Source organism: Myxine glutinosa, chromosome 11 (genome assembly GCF_964187855.1).
Source record: "Myxine glutinosa chromosome 11, kmMyxGlut1.1, whole genome shotgun sequence".
Lineage (NCBI taxonomy): Eukaryota > Metazoa > Chordata > Myxini > Myxiniformes > Myxinidae > Myxine > Myxine glutinosa.
The window spans coordinates 64,739,805-64,760,669 of record NC_136271.1 but is presented as its reverse complement, the minus strand read 5'-3'; the positions used below and the strand labels follow the sequence as shown (position 1 = coordinate 64,760,669).

Sequence of the window (20,865 nt, the reverse complement as noted above, 5' to 3'; positions counted from 1 at the left end):
TTTTCACTCCTTTTCTGGTTTCCCTTTCATCATAGCCATTTCACCTGTTTGGTTCCTGTTTTGTCACACCTGTTAAATTGTCAATTCCATCCTCTGGCTTCCCTACAGGGCTTCAAGGTAGCAGCCCACTGCCATATAATATCGTTTTCTATCCCCAACTATGATCTTTTCTGTGTCCATCATCCCTCACCACACCTTTTACCTGAAGGATTCCGACTCCCTTGCTCCCTATGCATTCAAATGGTTGTTGTGAATTTGCTCATCTCCACATCCATGCTATCCTTCTATCCTATACACACAATGTATACAAAAAAAAATCACATGAATACATGATCCATCGAGGATGTGACTGTGATAGTATCCCATTTGACGTGAACATCATGAACTGCTTGGTTTTACAAAGATAACTATAACGGCACTCGGTAGAGGGCAAACCTCCGCCAGGCTGAACATTTTACGTTTTGTATCCCACTGACAGGCCGGATCGGGATTCCGACCTGAACAAAAATCGAATTGGCTTGTTTTTGTCGCCTAACAAACTCATCCACCAAGTTTAGTCATAACTCATCCTCAACTTTTTCAAATATCATGTTATATATCGTTTTTGGCCCTTTCACTCAATGGTAAAGAATCACTTGTAAAATTAAAAGAAACTCATATCCGGATCCGGATTAGGATCTTCACCAACATCGAATCAATTCTTCCTTGTCACACACACAACCGATACACCAAGTTTCGTCCGAATTTGTCCATAACCTTGAGATACCGTGCTATATATTGTTTTTTGTCCTGTCTCTCAATGGTGAAGTATCACTTTAAAAATTCTCAGATCTGGATCCAAATCTTCACCAAAATCTAACAATTCCGTCCTTGTCTCACACCCAACCCCTCCATCAACTTTTGTCCGAATTCATCCACAACTTCTTGAGATATTCTGTTCACTATTGTGCCCAAATTTCAGCTTCCTAGGTCGAAGGATGGCTGAGATATCACCCGGACAAACGAGGGAACCTTGATCTTTAATCTTGACCTTTGACCTATATAGCTATAAAAAACAAAACATTGACAGCCTCACTTTTGTCCTTCGGAATCCTCTGGTATGGTTTGACACAGATAGCTGAAAGCGTTCGCGTGTTATCGCACTCACAGACAAACAAACAGACAGGGGTGAAAACATAACCTCCATCCATCTTCAGTGGCGGAGGTAATTAAGCAAGCCTTGGTAGGCTATGGCCTTTCCATTTCTTTCCATAATATACTCTACTCATTCCCTGTGTCCTTGCAGGAGAGAGAAGTGGGATTTATTAGCCGCCGTTGGACTTAGTCTGAAACAGGGGCTTATGGATTGGGTCTTGTCTGTCTGTCCGTCCGTCCATGCGTGTGTCCACAACCATAACTTGGAGATATATGGACAGATTTTGTTCATACTTGGCAAAATAATTTAGGCATTTTATGTCTTTTTCTTCTTGTTTTCAAGTTATCTTGTTATCCTATTTTACAAAAATGTGGGAAAATGATGCAATTGGTTGTTACATCATGAGAAAATGGCTGTTTTTCAGATTTTTTTTTTTCTGAGTGTTCCGAGAGCGAACGTTGTACCGCTGTGCTTATTCAGCTGAAGTTTTTTGGGTTTTTTGGTAGATATGTTGTGCTTTCAGAGTTTCAATATGGTGTTTGAACTTCATGGTGATTCGTGCCCATGTAAGCATTCCCGCCTGGTGGATGTACACACGAGCGCAGCATGTCCACATGTTGCTGTGCTGATATCTCGTCCACAAGGCCTTCTGGTACTTTCTCCTCCAGCCAAGAAAGAAACTGAACCATGGCGACGGCATCTCTGATCTGCGATACAAATAAAACAGGCATTTCATTAATGGCGAAAGGCCGAAAGGATACCTCAGAGGTAGCTCCTAGTTTGTTTGAACAGTCAACTCTGGGTTTGATCAGCAGCAACCCCATTATAGGCAGGGTGTTGCATCACAGAGTAAGCTACCCTTTGGGATAAATGAGTCAGCGGGTCATTCATGAACTGGCCTGGTTTTTGACCGACAATCCAATAGTGACATGGCAGTTCTGTAAAGTGTCAGATGTCACGGTCCCTTTTGAAAACCATAAGCTCATGTGCTCCACCATGCTCCCTTAAATTTAAAGATGCACTTTACCAGTGACAACCATAAACCGTCATTATTATTTGCCATAATGCAATAATTCGATAGCTAGTGTGGGATGTCATCTCCTTCTGGCATCATTCTGTTTGGAAAGTGAAGGCTTTTTTTTTTACACAAAAAGCACTCCCTGCAAGTTACAATACATATACACATATATCACATGCATTAATTAAAAGGAACTGCAGGAACGCATCACCATCGACTTTTGGGGTGATTGTCATTATTTGAGAACAGTATTTGTTCTCGAATACAAAATAAAAATTCAAGGTATAAATCGCTTAATGGGGTTGTGCAGTTTATGTTATGATGTTAACTGATAATAATAATAATAATCATAATAATAATAAAAATCTACCATATAAAACACAATGCCATTTTGTTCCTCTCCGTGTTGTGTATGTCGAATAAATATATGCCTCATGCCTTATAAAGTCATAACATGCTCAAATATATTTACATAAGGAGGAGGTACTGCATGCTTTGCTTGAACGATAGTATGCATAAGGTATCAACCATATAAAACACAATGTCAGTTTGTGTGTTTGTACAGGTGTCTGCCCCCCTTCATTAGAGTACGTTTTAAAGACCAATCTTTTAACACGAATGCATGTTCACTACGGTACATTTTTTGAGGATAAAACAAAATCGAAAAACATTTTCCATAAAAGAGGAATTATGACTCTGATATTGGAAATGTAGATGGTGGCTTGAAAACGGAGCCTCAAGGGCGGTGTACAGAAGTGTTTTCTTTTAAATAATAAATACAAGGCCCAGGGAGGTGTAATTCGCTGCACGTGATGTGCAACGTGCGCAGAGTAAAACGAGTGTTCATTTACGTCCTATGAGTTACCTAGGAGACATGCTGAATGGAGAAGGTGGATCAGACTCGGCAACGGTTGCTAGAGTGAGATGTGCATGGAAGAAGTTTCGGGAACTGAGTGGCGTGCTGACGAGGAGGGGAGTGTCGTTGAAGCTGAAGGGAAAGGTGTATGCTGCATGTGTGAGAAGTGTTGTGATTTATGGGAGCGAGACATGGGTAATGAACGTAGAGCAGCAACGAAGGCTGGAAAGGGTGGAAATGCGAATGGTTCGGTGGATGTGTGGAGTATCGTTGAGAGAGAGGAAGACAAATGATGAATTGTGAAAGATGATGGGAATAGAGCCTGTGATTTATGCTGTGAAGAGGAACAGGTTGAGATGGTTTGGTCATGTGTTGAGGAAGGATGAAAGTGACTGGTTGAGAAGAGTGATGGAAATGAATGTAGAAGGAAGTAGAGGACGGGGAAGACCGAGAAAGACTTGGCTAAAGATGGTGGAAGATGAAATGCGGGCAAGGGGGTCAACAAGGAGAGATGCAGAAAATAGGGCAAAATGGAGAAGATTGTCATGGGGACCGCAAGGCTAACCCCCGCTCTTGCAGGGAAAATGGCCATAAAATGCCTGTTGTTTGTATTTACGTTTGTTTTTTCTGTTTTGTTTGTTTGTATTTACATCCGTATGATATCTAATAAATAAAGAAGATATAAGCACACCTGACACTAGCAGAGGCGGAGTAACATTGTTTGGGGCCCTGGGCACAAAAAATATTTCGACCTTAAACATCCCCGAAAAACACAAATACATGAAAATGCATTAATACATAGACTCTATTCAATAGTTAATGAAGGATCTACTGGGTACATCTACTAGGAATAGGACTAGCTGATTGGTAATGAACACACCCGAGCACTTGCATTGGTGTATTCATTACCAAGTTTTAATTATTTACAAAATCGAAGATTTTTCAAGTATAATGGTCTTGTGCGTTATTCTGTCTGTTTGTCAGTTTGGTCTGTTTGGTCTGTTTGTATGTCAGTCGCCTACAGGTCACAATTTTAAACCAATCTTTACGAAACATCACCAAATGGTTGAGTTGGTCACAAGGAAGAAGCCTATTGATTTTGAGGTCAAAAGGTCAATGTAGGCCAAAGGTCAACAACTTAGGTGAAATTTCTAAAATCCTCAATTTCCATCCAATTCGCTTGAAATTTGAAGAGAATTTGCATATCAGGTCACTGAATTCAACCACCAATTATTTCTGAGGTCATCATCGGCCAAAAGGTCAACATCGGACAAAGTTCAACAATGACAGATTTATTGTTTGTCTGTATGTCAATTGCCTATGGGTCACAATTCTAAACTGATCGTCATGAAACTTTATTAAGCTGTGAAGGTAGGTAGTCACAACTGAGAAGCCTATGAATTTTGAGGTCAAAGGTCATCTTGAGGTCAAGTTTCTAAAATCGTCATTTTTTCATCCGATTGCTGTGAAAGTTGAACAGCATTTGCATATTGAGTCACTGAATTGGGAAATCAACTATTTTTGAGGTCAAAAGGTCAAATGTCAGCTCAAGGTCAAACTTCTAAAATCATCAATTTTCATGTGGAAAATTGTCAATTCTCATCTGATTAACTTGAGAATTAAACAGCAATTACAAAGTGCATCGTTCAATATGGATATCAACTATCTTTGAGGTCAAAACATCAAAGGTCAAGTCAAGGTCAAACTTCAAAATCATCATTTTCATGTAAATTTTTTTGAGTTATGTTTCACCATTGAGATAGGGCAAAAAACGATATATAGCACAATATCTCAAAAACTTGTGGATGATTCGGCTGAAATTTGGTGGACGAGTTGGGTGTGTGACAAGGACGAATCAATTAGATTTTGGTGAAGATCCGAATCCGGATCTGGATCTGAAATTATTTTAAAGGGATTCTTGACCATTGAGAGAGAGAGAGCATAAAACGATATATCATATGATATTTCAAAAGGTTGTGGACGGATTTGAACAAAATTTGGGGGACAGGTTGTGTGTGTGACAAAGAAGAATTGATTCAATTTTGGTGAAGATTTGAATCCGAATCCGCGTCCTCGAATTTGAAGTGATTCTTTATCATTGATAGATGGAGCAAAAAACGATATAAAGAAAGATATTTCAAAAAGTTATGGATGGATTATAACAAAACTAGGTTGATGAGTTGGTTTAGTGACAATAACTCGATTTTGGTTCAAGTCGGATCCAGATCCGACCTATCAGTGTCCGACCTAACAAAACATGAACTGTTCACCTGGTAGAGGTATGCTCTCCACCGAATGTCGTTCTAGTTGAGCTGTTTCGCTTTTCAACACCGATGTGGTAGTTTTGTTTCATCCATTCTGCCGTGCGCACGGGTTGGTCCATTTCCCAATGAGGGGTGTTTTGTCATAGTACAATTTTTTTTTTTTTTTTTTTTTTTTTTTGTATACTGAATCGAGGCTCGTGAAAGAGCTAACATTTACTTCACAAACAAATCAACCAGACAAACAAAATATATAAAAAGAGGGAGCGGAAGACAAGATGGGGAGAGAAGGGGAAGCACACAAACACAACATTATTTGAGAGCAGGGAGATGTGTGGGAGGGAGAGGGCTTGGGGGGAGGAGGCGTGGGAAGGGGGGGGGGGGGGAGGTGGGAGAAGTATAAAACACAAGGACACCAAGGACTTCCAGGACAGAAGTTGGTATTTCAAAAAAGTGGAATTGGGGTGAAATTAGCGGGGGTAGAAAAGATCAAGGTTTTGGATGGGGGAAGATAAGAGATGGTGGTGAACAGCTGTTTTAAAGACCTGGAGGGTGGAGTGGGATTGAAGAGAGTGAGGGAGTTTGTCCTAGAGGTGGGAGAAAAGAGGAATGAAGGAGTGAAGGTGAGCAGAGAGTCTTGATTTTGGCAGTTTAACCATAAGAGGGTTGCAGGCAGATCTTGTGCGACCTGTAGGAATATTTGCGGGACAGAGCCCAGAGAGAGCTGGGGGAGCAAGGCCAGAGAGGAGTCGGTAGAAGATGGAAAGACCACCAATCTGCCTGCGGTGAGTGAGTGAGAGGCCCTTGGAGTTAGCTTCATCGCGGGAGATTCCAATGATTCTGAATGCTTTGGTTTCAACAGCGTGAAGATGAGCTAGGTGTGAAGCAGGAGCACCAGCCCAGAGGGGAGAGCAGTATTCCATTGAGCTGTGGATGAAAGCCTTGTATGTGGTGAGGAGCTCAGGTGTGCCAAGGAAGGACTTCGCACGACGGAGGATGCCCAGTCGGCGACTGGCTTTGGAGGCCAGATTTGAAATGTGGTTTTCCCAGGAAAGATGATGGCAGATAGTGAGACCCAAAAGCTTGAGTGACAGAACTTCTTGGAGAGGATTATTCAGAAAGTGGATGGGAGGGTTGTCCAGTCGGTCTTTTCGGAGAGACATCGTAAGAGTGTGAGATTTGTCAGGATTGAAAGACATGTTCCACTTGTTTGCCCAGTCTGTGATTTTGTCCAGGTCTGCAGAGAGTGAGGAGGCTGCAGACTGCCGATCTGAGGGATGAAGAATGGAGCGACAGAGAGTAGAGTCATCAGCAAAGGGATAGAGAGGATTTTCGAGAGAGTCAGAAAGATCATTGATGAAGACCAGAAAAAGCACAGGGCACAGAACACTGCCTTGGGGAACTCCAGCCTGAACAGGAAGAGGAGATGAGAGAAACCCATTCAGGGCCACACGTTGACTACGACTAGAGAGGAAGTCCGCCAGCCATGCGTGGAGAGTTTGGTGAGCAGAGCGGGGTGCCAGACCATATCGAAGGCACGTGATATGTCAAGGGAGACAGCTCTAATTTCCTGTTTGGCATTGAGGACCTCCATCCATTGTTGAGAAAGCAGAAGCAGCATGTCCAGAGTAGAGTGACCAGGTCTGAAACCAAATTGATGATCAGAGATCAAGCCATTGGAGAAGAGGAAAGATTTCATATCTGAAGCAATGATGGATTCCATGACTTTGCTGATAATTGGGAGAAGGCTGATTGGTCTGTAGTTGCTGGGATCTGTTTTTGCACCTTTTTTGTGCAAAGCGGTGATGTTGGCAGATTTCCAAGCAGATGGCAGATGACCTTGAGCAAAAGAGGGGGTGAAGAGAACAGAGAGAGGGAGTGAAAGAGCGGAAGAACAGCATTTTAGGACCCGTGGGCTGATGCCGTCAGGTCCAGTTGCAGAATCAGAGTCGAGGGTTGACAGAAACTTTTCCACCTTGTCATGAGGAAAGGACACAGAGTCCAGGAGCAGCTGGGTACGACTGGGTATTGTGGGTACAGAGAGGGATGGGCTTGGGACACAAGATTTAGAGGCAAACACAGAGTTGAGGCATTCAGCTTTTTCACGTGCCGAGTCAGCCGTGTGGCCGTTTGAGGTGAGGGAGGGGATGGAGGGGGAACAAACACCAGAAACAGATTTGACCAGACACCATGAGGATTTGGAAGAGGGAGACAGTTAAGAGAGTTCGGTGCTGAGAACGGAGAGATATTGTTTCCTGGCTCTCCTGAGGGTGGACACGCACTTGTTTTGGGCTTTGTGAAAGGAAATGAGATTTCCTTCCGTTGGATTTGCTTTCCAGGAGACGAAAGCAAGTTGTTTCTGGGCAATAGCCTCAACCGCAAGATTCCGTGTACCATGGACGCTAGGAAGGGTATGACAACTGAAGACGAGATGGGATAAATCTGTGCATGAGAGAGAGCAATTTACTTTGGAAGAATTCCCAGGATGAGTTGATGTCAGAGGCGGTAGAGATGGGAGACCAGTCCAGATGATTGATGGCTGCTTGAAGACCGTGCCAGTTTGCCTGAGTGAAATGCCAGACTCGTCGACGCTGAGGAGGCTCTCTGAGAATGGTCAGAGAGATGTCCACTTTAACAAGCACATGATCAGATGAGCCGATTGGAGTAGAAGAAGAGCAGCAGACATTTTCAGGGAAGTTAGTCATAACCAAGTCCAGAAGAGAAGATGCTCCGTTGACTGAGATCCGGGTCGGGAGATTGACAGATTGTGTCAGTCCCAGTGAGTCACAGAAGTCCTTTGCTGAAGAGCCATGGCTGGTGAGAGAGGTACCCACATCCAGCCAACTGGCATGGTGACAATTGAAATCACCACATATGAGGAAGAGAGAGTTGCGATGGGTAGATAGATGTTGGTCCATATTATCAGACAGCGAGATGTAGATGGAGTCATCACTGTTTGGTGGACGGTACAAGACACATATTAACAAAAGGTGGGAGCGAATGGGAAGCCATAGCCAAAGGTATTCCTGTGGGTGAGGTGGAGAGAGGGCAGTGCAGGGCGAGTGAGGAAGAGAGTTTTTTTTATAAAGATAGCAACCCCACCTCCAGGACGAGGCTCAGGTCTATCATACCGGAGGAGGGAGTAACCTGGGAGAGATACCAAGGAATCAGAGACATCATGAAGGAGGAACGTTTCTGTTAAGCAGATCACATCTGGTTTGTCAGAAGCAACCTGTATGGAGAGATCAGTCAAGTTTGAGCGAAGGCCCCGGATGTTTGAGGTCCATACTGTTAAAGAAGAGGAAGGGGGAGCATCGGATACAGAACAGGGGGGGGGGGGGGGCGGTAGGGTAAGATGTGGAAGAGGAGGAAGAGGTAGGGAGAGCTGTTTAAGGTGTGTCAGAGATTTCAGAATAGCTTGGAGAAAAGGAAGAATGGGGCGGACAAAAGGTTTGATGGTGATTGGGTGAGGCGCAGTGAGGTGTTATTTGAGGAGGGGGAAGAGTGAGGCAGAAGGTTGAGGGAGATGACGGTGAAAGTTGGAAGGGGGAAGAAGTGGGGAGGATGCTTTGAGGAGGAGGGGTGAGAGGGGAGTCTAGGAGGGGAGGAGTGAGGGAGAGTCTCGGAGGGGAGGGGTGTGGGGGGAGTTTAGGAGGGAAGGGGCAAGGGGGGAGATTTGAAAGGGATGGGTGATGGGGAATATTTGGAGGGGAGGGGCAAGGGGGAAGATTTGAAAGAGATGGGTGATGGAGATGATTTGGAGGGGAAGGGCAATGGGGTAGATTTAGAGGGGAGGGGTGATGGGGGAGTTTTGGAGGGGAGGGGTGATGGGGAAATTTTGGAGGGAAGGGGTGATGGGGACGATTTGGAGGGGAGGGGCAAAGGGGAAGATTTGAAAGGGATGGGTGATGGGAAAGATTTGGAGGGGAGGGGCAAGGGGGTAGATTTGGAGGGGAGGGGTGATGGGGAAGTTTTGAAGGGGAGGGGTGATGGGGAAGTTTTGGAGGGAAGGGGTGATGGGGAAGTTTTGGAGGGAAGGGGTGATGGGGAAGATTTGGAGGGGAGGGGTGAGATTGGATTTTGAAAAGTGTACGATTAATGGGAAACGAACATTTATTGCAAAATGAGTTTCTTGAGACCTTCGAGTCAAAAATACGTTTGAGGACGCTGAAGGATGGGTGGAGTGCTGGAGAGTTTAGGGAATGTATGAAAGAGGCACTATAAGAGATGGAATTTTTTTTTGGAATGAATAGATTTGGTGAGCAAGTCGAAAGCATCTTTTTATAGAAGAAGAAGAAAAAGGTGTTGTAGTATACGACAGAATGCAGTTCTTCAGGGGACAGTTTAAACATTTTTTAACAACGTGATCACGTGATCACGAACAACGTGGTCGAAGAACGAACGAACAAATAAGAACGAACAAACGGATAAGAACAGAGAAGGAAATTTTTTTTTTTTTTAGTTGAGATTTTAAAACAAGGAAGTATGGGGTGAAAAGACCGTGAAAAACAGAGACCGAAAGTAATTGCAGCGCAATCGAAGAACCACTGAGACAAAAACAAAGCCTCAAGCCAAGGTCGGACACGGTAGCCTACTAGTACTACACTAGACCTCAGAATACGCGACACGAACTAACCGACGATTCTGTACACAGGTATGAAAAACCAACACCGAGAATCCTATTAAAGATACACCAATAGATACACACACCGAAATAACGATACAGTTTCGACAAAAACACAATTGTGAAAAATTACTTAACTTCGAAAGCGTGCGCGCATGGACAGCTTTGAAGAGACGTGACCTCCAATCTTGCGCATGCGCAGCAAATATATATATATATATATATATATATATATACATATATATATATATATATATAGTATCTGTAATCTGGTTCTCCAACCTAATGAGCGGACAACATGACGTCATCGCCATGCATGTCCGCATTGCCTGCAAAGCTCCAGAGGAACCATCTAGCAGTGCGTCATTACGGATTATAAATTCAGATACTGTCACAAGTGCATGCAAAACTCACAGTTACCGACCTGGTTTCGCCCTTGTTGGGGCTTCATCAGGGCAACGCAGTGAAGCATTTTACCGTAATGACGCACTGCTAGATGGTTCCTCTGGAGCTTTGCAGGCAATGCGGACATGCATGGCGATGACGTCATGTTGTCCGCTCATTAGGTTGGAGAACCAGATTACAGATACCATTATTAGTAACTCCCAACCGCAACCAGGTCGACTCCATATGATGAGTGGATACCAGAGATAACGTTACCGTGTGGCAGGCGGTGCTTATCGCTCCCAGCAAGGTGCAGCAGCAGCTGTATGGGACACCTTGCTGGCGGTTTTCCACTGATGATATGAAGGTCGCATAGTGACTGATATATATACAGTATATATATATATAATTTTATTTTTGTTGTTTTTTTGTGGATTTGCTAAACAATATCGAATTTTAGTAACATTCGGAAATATCCATTTTTTAGGGTGATTATTGTTACATTTGTGCACATTGAATGAATTATTATTCCACTTGATCTCTGTTTTTTCCACTAATACTAACTCACCTACTTTCTACTTTTTGTAATTTTTCGTAATTTTCAATATTTTTTCTACTAATAACTAATACTCACCCATAATTTTGCAATAGTCTTGCCTAATTAAACACCAGGGCAATATTTGTTAATCGATTTATCACGTGACAATGCTTGCTTTCCTTGTGATGGAGTATTCCCTTTACGCTGTGCTTATCACCACACACAAGGTGATTATGTATGGTTTGTCGACAAAGTGAGACCCACCCTGGGTCTCATCTCGAAAGATTATGAACCACTATCGGTCTCTCATTAACGCTCATCTCTCGTGATCTCGGGTTGCATTGGTTGCATGACGTCATTGAATTTGGGGGCCCTGGGCACGTGCTCAGTGTGCCCGTGCGTTAATCCGCCACCTGACACTAGGCCGAGGCTTCAGACTTTGGCATGCTCACGAGGCTGCACCGTCAAATAAACTCTTCAACCCGTCTTTTTTGACGGGCTTTTTACTAATAATAATAATAATAATAATAATAATAATAATAAAAGGTTACATTTTTTCATTTGCTCACTTTAATAGGCATTTAAGATATTTTACTTAGAGTAAATGAAACCTTTTTACAGTTAAAACTGCCTGGTGTATTCTTCAAGAACAATCCAGACTCAAAAGCCACAAGTTTTATGCCTTATTGTGTTCAAACATATTGTTACAGACGCGATTTTGGATGTTAGTTTACCGAGCAGTTTGGTATGACCGCATCTGCACAGTTTACCCGATTATACTCGAACGTTGGCCGAGTCGCGCTACGCTAAATCAATTAAGGAAAGGACACAACGGCTGGGTTAGATGACACGACACCAGGGGTACAGTTCTCAAGACCTCCGGAGGAGGTTATAATATTTGTATGCGGAACGTTTAGATTACAAGGACAAGAGGGACAGCATAGGAAGGTGGGCACTTAAACACACTTATCTTATTCCCGACAGACCACAGATAAACGGGACAAGGCTGACTCACACAGGGATTGATGGCAAGGAAGGGCAGGTAGTCGATGGACAGCACAAGGTGCACCTTGGCTCAGGGACAGGATCCACACGGTCCGGTCCAGATATGCGGGGAGGTATCGTCGCGCTGGAGGTGGCATCTCTTTCTCTTCAAGCTGGGGGCGCATCTCCCGTTACCTCCGGTAAGTGGCTGCGTATATCCAGCGGGGAGTGACACGCCCTCGGCTCATTAGCTCCGCCCCAGATGGAATCGGCCCGCCGCTTCTTATTGGGTGCGGGGGGGTTACCGGGCTCCGCCCTTGACGAGGAGCTGACAGTCAGCCCCTTCGTGGTAACCCCGTCGGAGCACATGGGCAATGGCGGCTAACCAAGCCGGAGTGAGGACGCACACTCCCCGCGCGCTGTTGTTGTAGTTGTTGTTGTTGTTGTTGTTGTTGTAGTTTCATGAGGAAGATGGGAGGAGGTATGGGGAGGTCCTAAACTCACTACTGGTGCCATACAATCACATTCTGGTGCAACGAAGAGTCAGAATTAATGGAAACGAGTCCGTAACTGACATAGACTAAGAATAACTAGCAAGATGTCCTATAGTTGTCTACGTGAGATGCGGTGAACCTGGGCACGACATTTAATGGGGGAAAAAGGGGAAGGTCGGTTCTACAGAGTGTTGTTTACAGACAATGGGACTAGGGAATGGGGGATTGGGGATAGTTGGGGAGTATTGGGGAAATAGGGGAATATTTACAAGCGGATATGGATGGAGGCCAAATCCCATATCCGCAACATTGCACCCTTCTCTACCCTCGGGGCGGCCCGACCCAATAAATTTTTACCTACGTTAGTGTGGCACTCAGATGTAGTTCCCTCTACTATTAACTCTTCCCTGAGTGCGACAGTTTTACAGATGTTCACAAATGAGTAAATATGTCCCCCTGCGACGTTGCACCCTTCTCCTCACAGAAACACACCCACAGGATAACCGAATCGCGGAAAGAATTCTCAAACTAAACATACAGCCGGTAGGGAGCATTATTTACATAAGACTACGCTGATATTTACACTACGATCCAGGACCTGTTTTTGGAGGAACACATGCAGATGTTATGCATAGAGAGAGCACGCATGCCAGCATCGATACACCAACCCACGAGTGCTCTGTGGCCTTACGGCCTTTAATAATGTGCAGAGCACCCCTTCCAAGCACCAAAAGCACCACCCCATCATGTACAGTCAGCACCATCCGGTGCACCAATAAAGTGTTCAACAATCACCGGTGGTGTCGCAGCCGGCCGATGTTCTGCCGCTGGTCTTGCCTTCATGTGGTGCACTTGGCCTTCTTGCTTCCTTCAAAAATAAAGAAAGGCGCCAACCGCGTCCATTTCCTATTTGTGGCCGTCAGGGGGCCAACTATTAGTGGTTCACCTGTATGGCATAGGTGCCACGTTGACCCATAGGTCCATCAACGGGGGGTGCTTGCCCGCAAAAGACTGCGGTCCATGGTGGGCGGCCACAAACATTGCGGTCCATATGGTGTATCGATCCCGGCAGCAAGCAGCGAAAGTGCAGGCCCACAACTGCGGAGCCAGCACCTCTCTCTCCTCTCTCTCTGCCCCAAAGCCAGATCCTCGGAGGTGGGAGACAAAAGAAGCAGACAAGTGAGTAAGGTGGTAAGGGCGCAAAAGTGCACGCAACACAAGGTAATGCACACTAGGGGCACATGGGAACCAGGTGAGACAGGTACGTTCCTACCGTACGCCCCCCCCCCCCCCACCAGGTAACCTACATTGCCCCTCCCTTACCCCTTACTGTATCCACAAAACACAACACTACCCATAAACATCTACTTTACAAATCAACAAACGTCCCTACTGTCTTCCCCGTTCCTCCCATAAACCAAATTCGTCTTCTCTCCCTCCTAACCAATCAAATTTGCCATTTTCAACTCTCATCAAAATTTGCCATCTCCAACTCAACATCATAATTTGCCATCACCAATTCATCATCAGTCCCTCCTAGGGAGGGAGAGATGGAATCACCCCAATGTCTCATCCACGTCGTGATGCGTCTCACAAATCCAACAGCAATTCTCCTTTCCTGCACACAGAACAAAGAAAACACAGGTGTGGAGTCATCATCATCACCTCAGGTAAGTGGCTGCGTATGGTGCGACAGGTTCATCAATCCTAACTATTTCCTAAATGACTTTAACAACTTTACATTACCCGGGGTCTTTCCCTGCCAATCCATTGGCCAACTTACACTATGGGTTCTAAAAACCAATTCCCATTGACCAAACTGTGGTGCTTTTCAATTTGGGGTCTCACTCCCCCGATTCATCTCCCGGTGCCCTCGCACAATTTCTGGGCTGTGGCGTGTACCTCTCCCAGCGGGTCTACCCACCTGCACACCTCCACCACTGCAGTTGCCTCCGAGCTTACCTGCTCCTCACCCTAACCTAACTACCTGGGGAAGGCCCTCTGGCGCTCTCCCCACTCGGTGCCCTCTCTGGCACTGGGCTACCCGGGTCCGTCCTCCGGATCCTCGGGCCCCACTGACACTAACGGCTCCCAGAGCCCACCTGCGGCCTCACCTGGCCGACATCCTCACAGTGGTGGAGTGCCCAACCAACTACACACACTAACAGGCTACACGCCCAGCCATTTCCACAACACTAATGCACCCATCCAAGTACCATTCTGCAACCGCACCACAAATGCCAATATCCAACCACAATTTACCTATACCCTCTACCTAACACTTACACTACCCGCCCCGGGTACTCGTGAAAGGGGTCCACTCTTCCCCCATCCCCACCTTCGCACCATGCACACCACTCCGTACCACTTACTCCAACTCTCTCCACACCACTCATTCTCTGCTCCATATATTCCACACACGTGTACTTGCACACCTGTGCTCTCACACCTGGTGCCACCTGCACCCTTCTCTCCCCAAGCGCATTCGCGCTGATCCACAACACTCACTACTCATACACTGCTCCACACACCTGTCCAGCTCTCACACAGCATCATCTCATCTAACTACTCCCCTCTGAAACTTGCGCTTCCCAGTCGTCCCTTTAAACTATTGCGCTCCCTCGTCATTATAATCCACACTAATCTACCTGCGTCCCCACTACAGGTATCAGTCACTAACTAACCTTAACGTTACCTAATGTCATCTTCGCTAGATCCCTACACACAATATAACCTAACCCACCCGGGCTAGTTTTCACTGCCATACACCCCATAAGCTATTGCTCCTTTGCCCCACATGGGAAGGGTGGCAGGGATGCCACCCTTACCCACCGGGCCCATCGCTCACTACCAATTTTGCACATCAAATTTCAACAAATTAAAAATTTTCCATTTACTGCCAATTCTACCCATACCATCATCAAATTTTGCTTTTTTTCTAATTTCGGGGCCAAAACACTATCCTCATCACCCGTCTACTTATTACATCCTCTCGGTGCGCCAATTCACGTCTACAGCCCGGCTTCGTACAGCCGAGCAATGAACGCGGATTCTTTTGTGCCGGCGGCTGGATGCGTCCCGCATTCGGGGCAGGGGCGGGGGCTTACCCGGGCCGAGATCCCACGCACCACCTCGGCGTGGAGCCATCCAATGTCCCGATCTCGACCTGCCGGCACGTCTCAATAGAAAGTGGTCGCCATGGCGACCCTTCCTATCGGGCGGCCCGCTCCGCCTAGTGGAGCCCGGACGCGGCCGTTCCAAGCGAGGCCCAGCGTGGATCGCGCACGGCGGTCCTTTCGAACCCGCCGTGGCTCGGATCCCCGCTGGTTCTCGCGGCGCGCGAAGCTGCCCGACGCGCACTGAGGGCCCGATTCGGCTATACGTCGTTCTAACCTTTAAACCGGTTACCGTCGATGCTTCACCTGGACGCTTACATGCATACGCTACCCCTTTCGTGCTCATACATGCAGCCGTTTCCATGCTCTTGGTCGTACCTTCTCTAACACACCTCGGTACACTCATTCCGCTCACCGACTTGGTCACACACCTGACCACCGAACACCTTGGCACACATTCGTCGCTCGCACACCTCACCAACACACCTCTTCGCGCCCCCTCCTCGGTCACCTCCTCTGTGACAATCACAGGTGTGCTCTCACTCGCACACCCAACCATGTGCCTCACTACCAATTCCAGCGTGCATTCCCACTCACGCTCTACCATTCCAGGTGTGCATCCTTCCATTCCAGGTGTACATCCTCGCTCACCTGTCACAACCAACTCACGCTCCTCGTCACTCTCACTACTCTCACCACCACTCTTGACAACGCACTCACCCTTACTCTCGACAGCGCACTCTTTCCTCATGCACCTGTCCGTTACACACCTTTCTCGTGCACACTCTTCCGCACATTGTCCCGTTACACCCTCTGTAACACTCACCACAGGCATGCATTCTCCCCTACTCTTGACAGCATGCGCTTTCCCCATGCACCCGTCCGTTACACACCTTTCTCGCGCAGCCTCTTTCGTTACTTCCTCTGTAACACTCACCACACCGCGCTTCCATGTACCCCCTCGCACACGCGCTTCGACCAACTCACTCTTGACGGCACACTCACTCCTCGGCGTGCACTTTTTCCTCACACACCCCATGGTCGGACATTCTCGCACACCTCTTTTTTCGCACACCTGACCTGTCGCACACTTCACCAACGGCCTCTCACGAACACCCGGATCCAAACCAATCCCCAAGCCGACTGAAGCTTTCCTCACATCATATACATTGCCACTCACCTCCATACCTCGTTTCCGCACCTCCTTTGCCGCCTGCAAACTTTTTATTTGGTTAGTAAGCATCACATTATGAGTTGAGCACCGACCTTGCACATATTCCATCACCTCCTCCTGGATTTCTCTTTTAGTTTCTGTTCGTCCCTTCTTAATTTCACTCACCTCTTCTTCCACTTCCTCTAATTTTTGTTTAACCTCTTTTATTTCTCGGTGCGTCTCCTCAAGCTCGTCCTCCAAGGCTACCTTGACCGTTTCCATGTGCGTCCTCACCTGCCGGTCCTTCGTCTCCATTACCTCTGTCACCTCGTCCAACCTCGTTGTCAGTCCCTCACGTACCATCTGACATTCCCTCTTCGTCGCTATCAAGTCATCTTTTAGTTCTTTCTGTGTCGCTTTTAACCCTCCTAATACCGCAGTGTTCCTTTGAACCTGCTCCGTTAGTCCTTTTTGTCCCTCCGTCAGCTGTTCCACCTCCTGCGTCAGGTCCTCTATGCCCCCTTGCAATTTTATAGTCCCCTTTCTCACCTCCTTCTCCATGTGCTCCTTACAGTGCCTCACCTCCTCGCGCACTCCTCCGACCTCCTCACTCACACCTCTTCTCATCTCCTCTCCCATCACTTGCATCTCCTGCCCAGATGCCACCCTCATCTGCTCCATTTCCTCCCTGTGAGCATCCAGTTTGGTTTCTACCCCCATTCTGACCCCCTCTATCTGCTGCCCCATTTGTTTAACTTCCCTTTCCGCTTGGTCCCTCATGTCCCTCAATTTGCCTTCCATCCTGTTTTCTAACCCCTCTAACCCCTTTTGCATCCCTTCCATTTGATTCTCCTGGGCAGCCATTCTATTTTCTACCCCCATTAACCCATTTCTCACCTCTTTTATCCCGTTGTCTAACCCCTCAAAATTATTGTCTAACTTCCCAAATTTCTTGTCTAACTCCTCAAAATTATTGTCTAACTTCCCAAATTTCTTGTCTAACCCCTCACCGGTACCCCTCGCTTCGTCCCTCATTACCCCCATTTGGCCCTCCAATCGCTCACCCTGAGCTACCATCCGGTTCCCCATTACCCCCATTTGGTTTCCCATTACCCCTAATTGCTCACTCTGAGCCCTCATTTCCTCCCTCATTTTCTCGCTATTCTGGGCCATAAGGGCCTTCATTTGTATGAAAAAAAGGTCCAAATCTACCAGCGGCGCTACTACGGTCGCGGGTGTGGGTGCCGTGGCCATGTGCGAGGCGCCATTTCGCGTGCCCGTAACCTCGTGCGCGACGACGCTATTTTGCGAATCTGCTACCCTCACTGCTTCGCTCTCCTCTTGTCCCTCAATTTGGTCCTGGATCGACCCTGCCTCACTCTCTTCTACCGGAACCCAGCCGTCTTGGTCTGCCATAGCGCGACTTTCAAAATTCGGGTTTTTATTTTTTTTGTAAAACACAATTAAATTTCGCTGTTATAATTTCGAGCGCGTGAAACGCGCTCCGGATCGAATCCCACTTCCCGACACCAAATGTTACCCTAATGGTACAATTGGTGTTCCAAAATTTGGGCCTAACAAATTTAGTCCCAGGTCCGAATCCCACTCCTCGACACCAAATGTTACAGACGCGGTTTTGGATGTTAGTTTACCGAGCGGTTTGGTATGACCGCGTCTGCACAGTTTACCCGATTATACTCGAACGTTGGCCGAGTCGCGCTACGCTAAATCAATTAAGGAAAGGACACAACGGCTGGGTTAGATGACATGACACCAGGGGTACAGTTCTCAAGACCTCCGGAGGAGGTTATAATATTTGTATGCGGAACGTTTAGATTACAAGGACAAGAGGGACAGCATAGGAAGGTGGGCACTTAAACACACTTATCTTATTCCCGACAGACCACAGATAAACGGGACAAGGCTGACTCACACAGGGATTGATGGCAAGGAAGGGCAGGTAGTCGATGGACAGCACAAGGTGCACCTTGGCTCAGGGACAGGATCCACACGGTCCGGTCCAGATATGCGGGGAGGTATCGTCGCGCTGGAGGTGGCGTCTCTTTCTCTTCAAGCTGGGGGCGCATCTCCCGTTACCTCCGGTAAGTGGCTGCGTATATCCAGCGGGGAGTGACACGCCCTCGGCTCGTTAGCTCCGCCCCAGATGGAATCGGCCCGCCGCTTCTTATTGGGTGCGGGGGGGTTACCGGGCTCCGCCCTTGACGAGGAGCTGACAGTCAGCCCCTTCGTGGTAACCCCGTCGGAGCACATGGGCAATGGCGGCTAACCAAGCCGGAGTGAGGACGCACACTCCCCGCGCGCTGTTGTTGTAGTTGTTGTTGTTGTTGTAGTTTCATGAGAAAGATGGGAGGAGGTATGGGGAGGTCCTAAACTCACTACTGGTGCCATACAATCACATTCTGGTGCAACGAAGATTCAGAATTAATGGAAACGAGTCCTTAACTGACATAGACTAAGAATAACTAGCAAGATGTCCTATAGTTGTCTACGTGAGATGCGGTGAACCTGGGCACGACATTTAATGGGGGAAAAAGGGGAAGGTCGGTTCTACAGAGTGTTGTTTACAGACAATGGGACTAGGGAATGGGGGATTGGGGATAGTTGGGGAGTATTGGGGAAATAGGGGAATATTTACAAGCGGATATGGATGGAGGCCAAATCCCATATCCGCAACAATATCATGAGATATCACCTGTTTGATGAAATGAAATGAATAAAGGAACTTTGATGGAATAACACTCATTATAATGTACTCACATGAGCATCTTTAAGTGACTTTTGTTCCGTTGGATCTTTAACTGCCTTGGTAAGCTGTACTGGTGTGAATGGATCGAGGATGAGCTTTTCCTAAGAAACAAATCAAATGAGATCCGAGTTGTGAACATTTTGGTTTCAATAAAATAACGAGAAAGCATCTGAAAATTCAAACCCCATCCGCTTTCTATTCAGACATCTTCTTCTTCTTCTTCCAATGCTAATCATGAAGAAAACAGCAAAAAACAAACTACAGAATGAAAATTGATGATTTTATGCAACCATGACCTTTGAACAATTGATCTAAAAAAAAGAAGGGCTTATAGCTTTTAATTGGTGAACCAATTCAGTGACCCAATATGCAAATTCGCAAAACTTCAGGTCAAACGTATTCCAAACAACACACACGATTGAAAAACCTCGTCTCCCATCACTACAGGCTCATAAGATCATTTTTCAATTTTGGAGTAAATATACTGCTAACAAGAAGAAAAAGACATAAAATGTCATAGTTTAGAAATTGTGGTTTGAGTAATTCTGCTGTACGGACCTAAGAGTTCAAGGCTGTCAGTCGGCCATATTTGGTCAGATTACAAAACAAAATACTCTAGCTCTCTTTGAGGTCTTCCTGAGGGCATGTTCTATGCCCATGTTTAAAAAACATAAAAATAATTCCCCTAATGCTTCGGAATCTGGTTAGCCTCAATGTCTGCCATTTTATTGAAACAATTCCTTGATTTTCAGGTTTGGTGTCTGCATAAAATAGATATCCAACTTTATCCCTCCCATGTTGATTATTGAGTCAGCAGGCATGGTGTTTTAATTTTCATCTAGGAAAAATCTCAAGCGAGAGTTAAAACCTGAGGTAGAGATGTCAATTGAAAAAAACATCCGGAGTGACAACTCAAGTGATATGATAACGTTTGGATGCCTGGTTGTTGAGGCCGATGGGATACACCATAGCAATACACTGATAAGTCAATATGCTACCAGTTCCACCTTGACGTACCTTTGGGACCACCGTGTACAGTGCATAGTTTGTGAATTCTCGTCCAACCCAAACATGCACATCGTTCTTCGAGTAAGCTGCAATCTCCAAAGCCACCGATGAATAATTCCGTATTTTCACACAATCTGGACATTCAGCTCCACTCAAGTACTCCCGGACATCACTGGAGACTTTCTCACTGTGTACGTACAACCTGGAGACGACGCGTATCGCTTGAATGAGATCAAGACATCATGTCGCCATCCAAAACCTATTAAACCATTTTCAAAGTTCAAAGGATCCTGTGACATCCATCTTGTGATCATGATGCACATGTTTTGAGGGATGAATTAGCCAATGGTTATATTTCACTATTGCATATGAGAAAATGTTTACGTAAATGATGTTAGTTAAGTGTCGAGGAAAGATACTGACATGTAAAACAAGAAGGCATGACAAGACATACATCACATACTACTAATACTACTACAACGGCCATTTCCCCATATTAGGTGGTTGGTTGGATCATGGCCCCTTTT

The 20,865-nt window shown here is 46.2% G+C and overlaps 1 protein-coding gene across 7 annotated transcripts in view; it reads right to left on the bottom strand.

Annotated features, from left to right (window-relative positions):
* The window catches only part of XPNPEP2 (X-prolyl aminopeptidase 2), a 79,365-nt gene that overhangs the window by 21,725 nt on the left and 36,775 nt on the right, over positions 1 to 20,865 (bottom strand). For all 7 annotated transcript variants that reach the window (XR_013624978.1, XR_013624977.1, XR_013624976.1 and 4 more), the window contains 3 exons: positions 20,348 to 20,540; positions 19,342 to 19,431; positions 1,733 to 1,842 (listed from right to left, as the gene is read on the bottom strand). Coding sequence is in view for 3 of the 7 variants with exons in the window: in XM_068097125.2 (XP_067953226.2) it covers positions 1,733 to 1,842; positions 19,342 to 19,431; positions 20,348 to 20,540 (393 nt within the window). In the remaining 4 variants the exon portion in view is untranslated. The remainder of the gene's footprint in view (positions 1 to 1,732; positions 1,843 to 19,341; positions 19,432 to 20,347; positions 20,541 to 20,865) is intronic.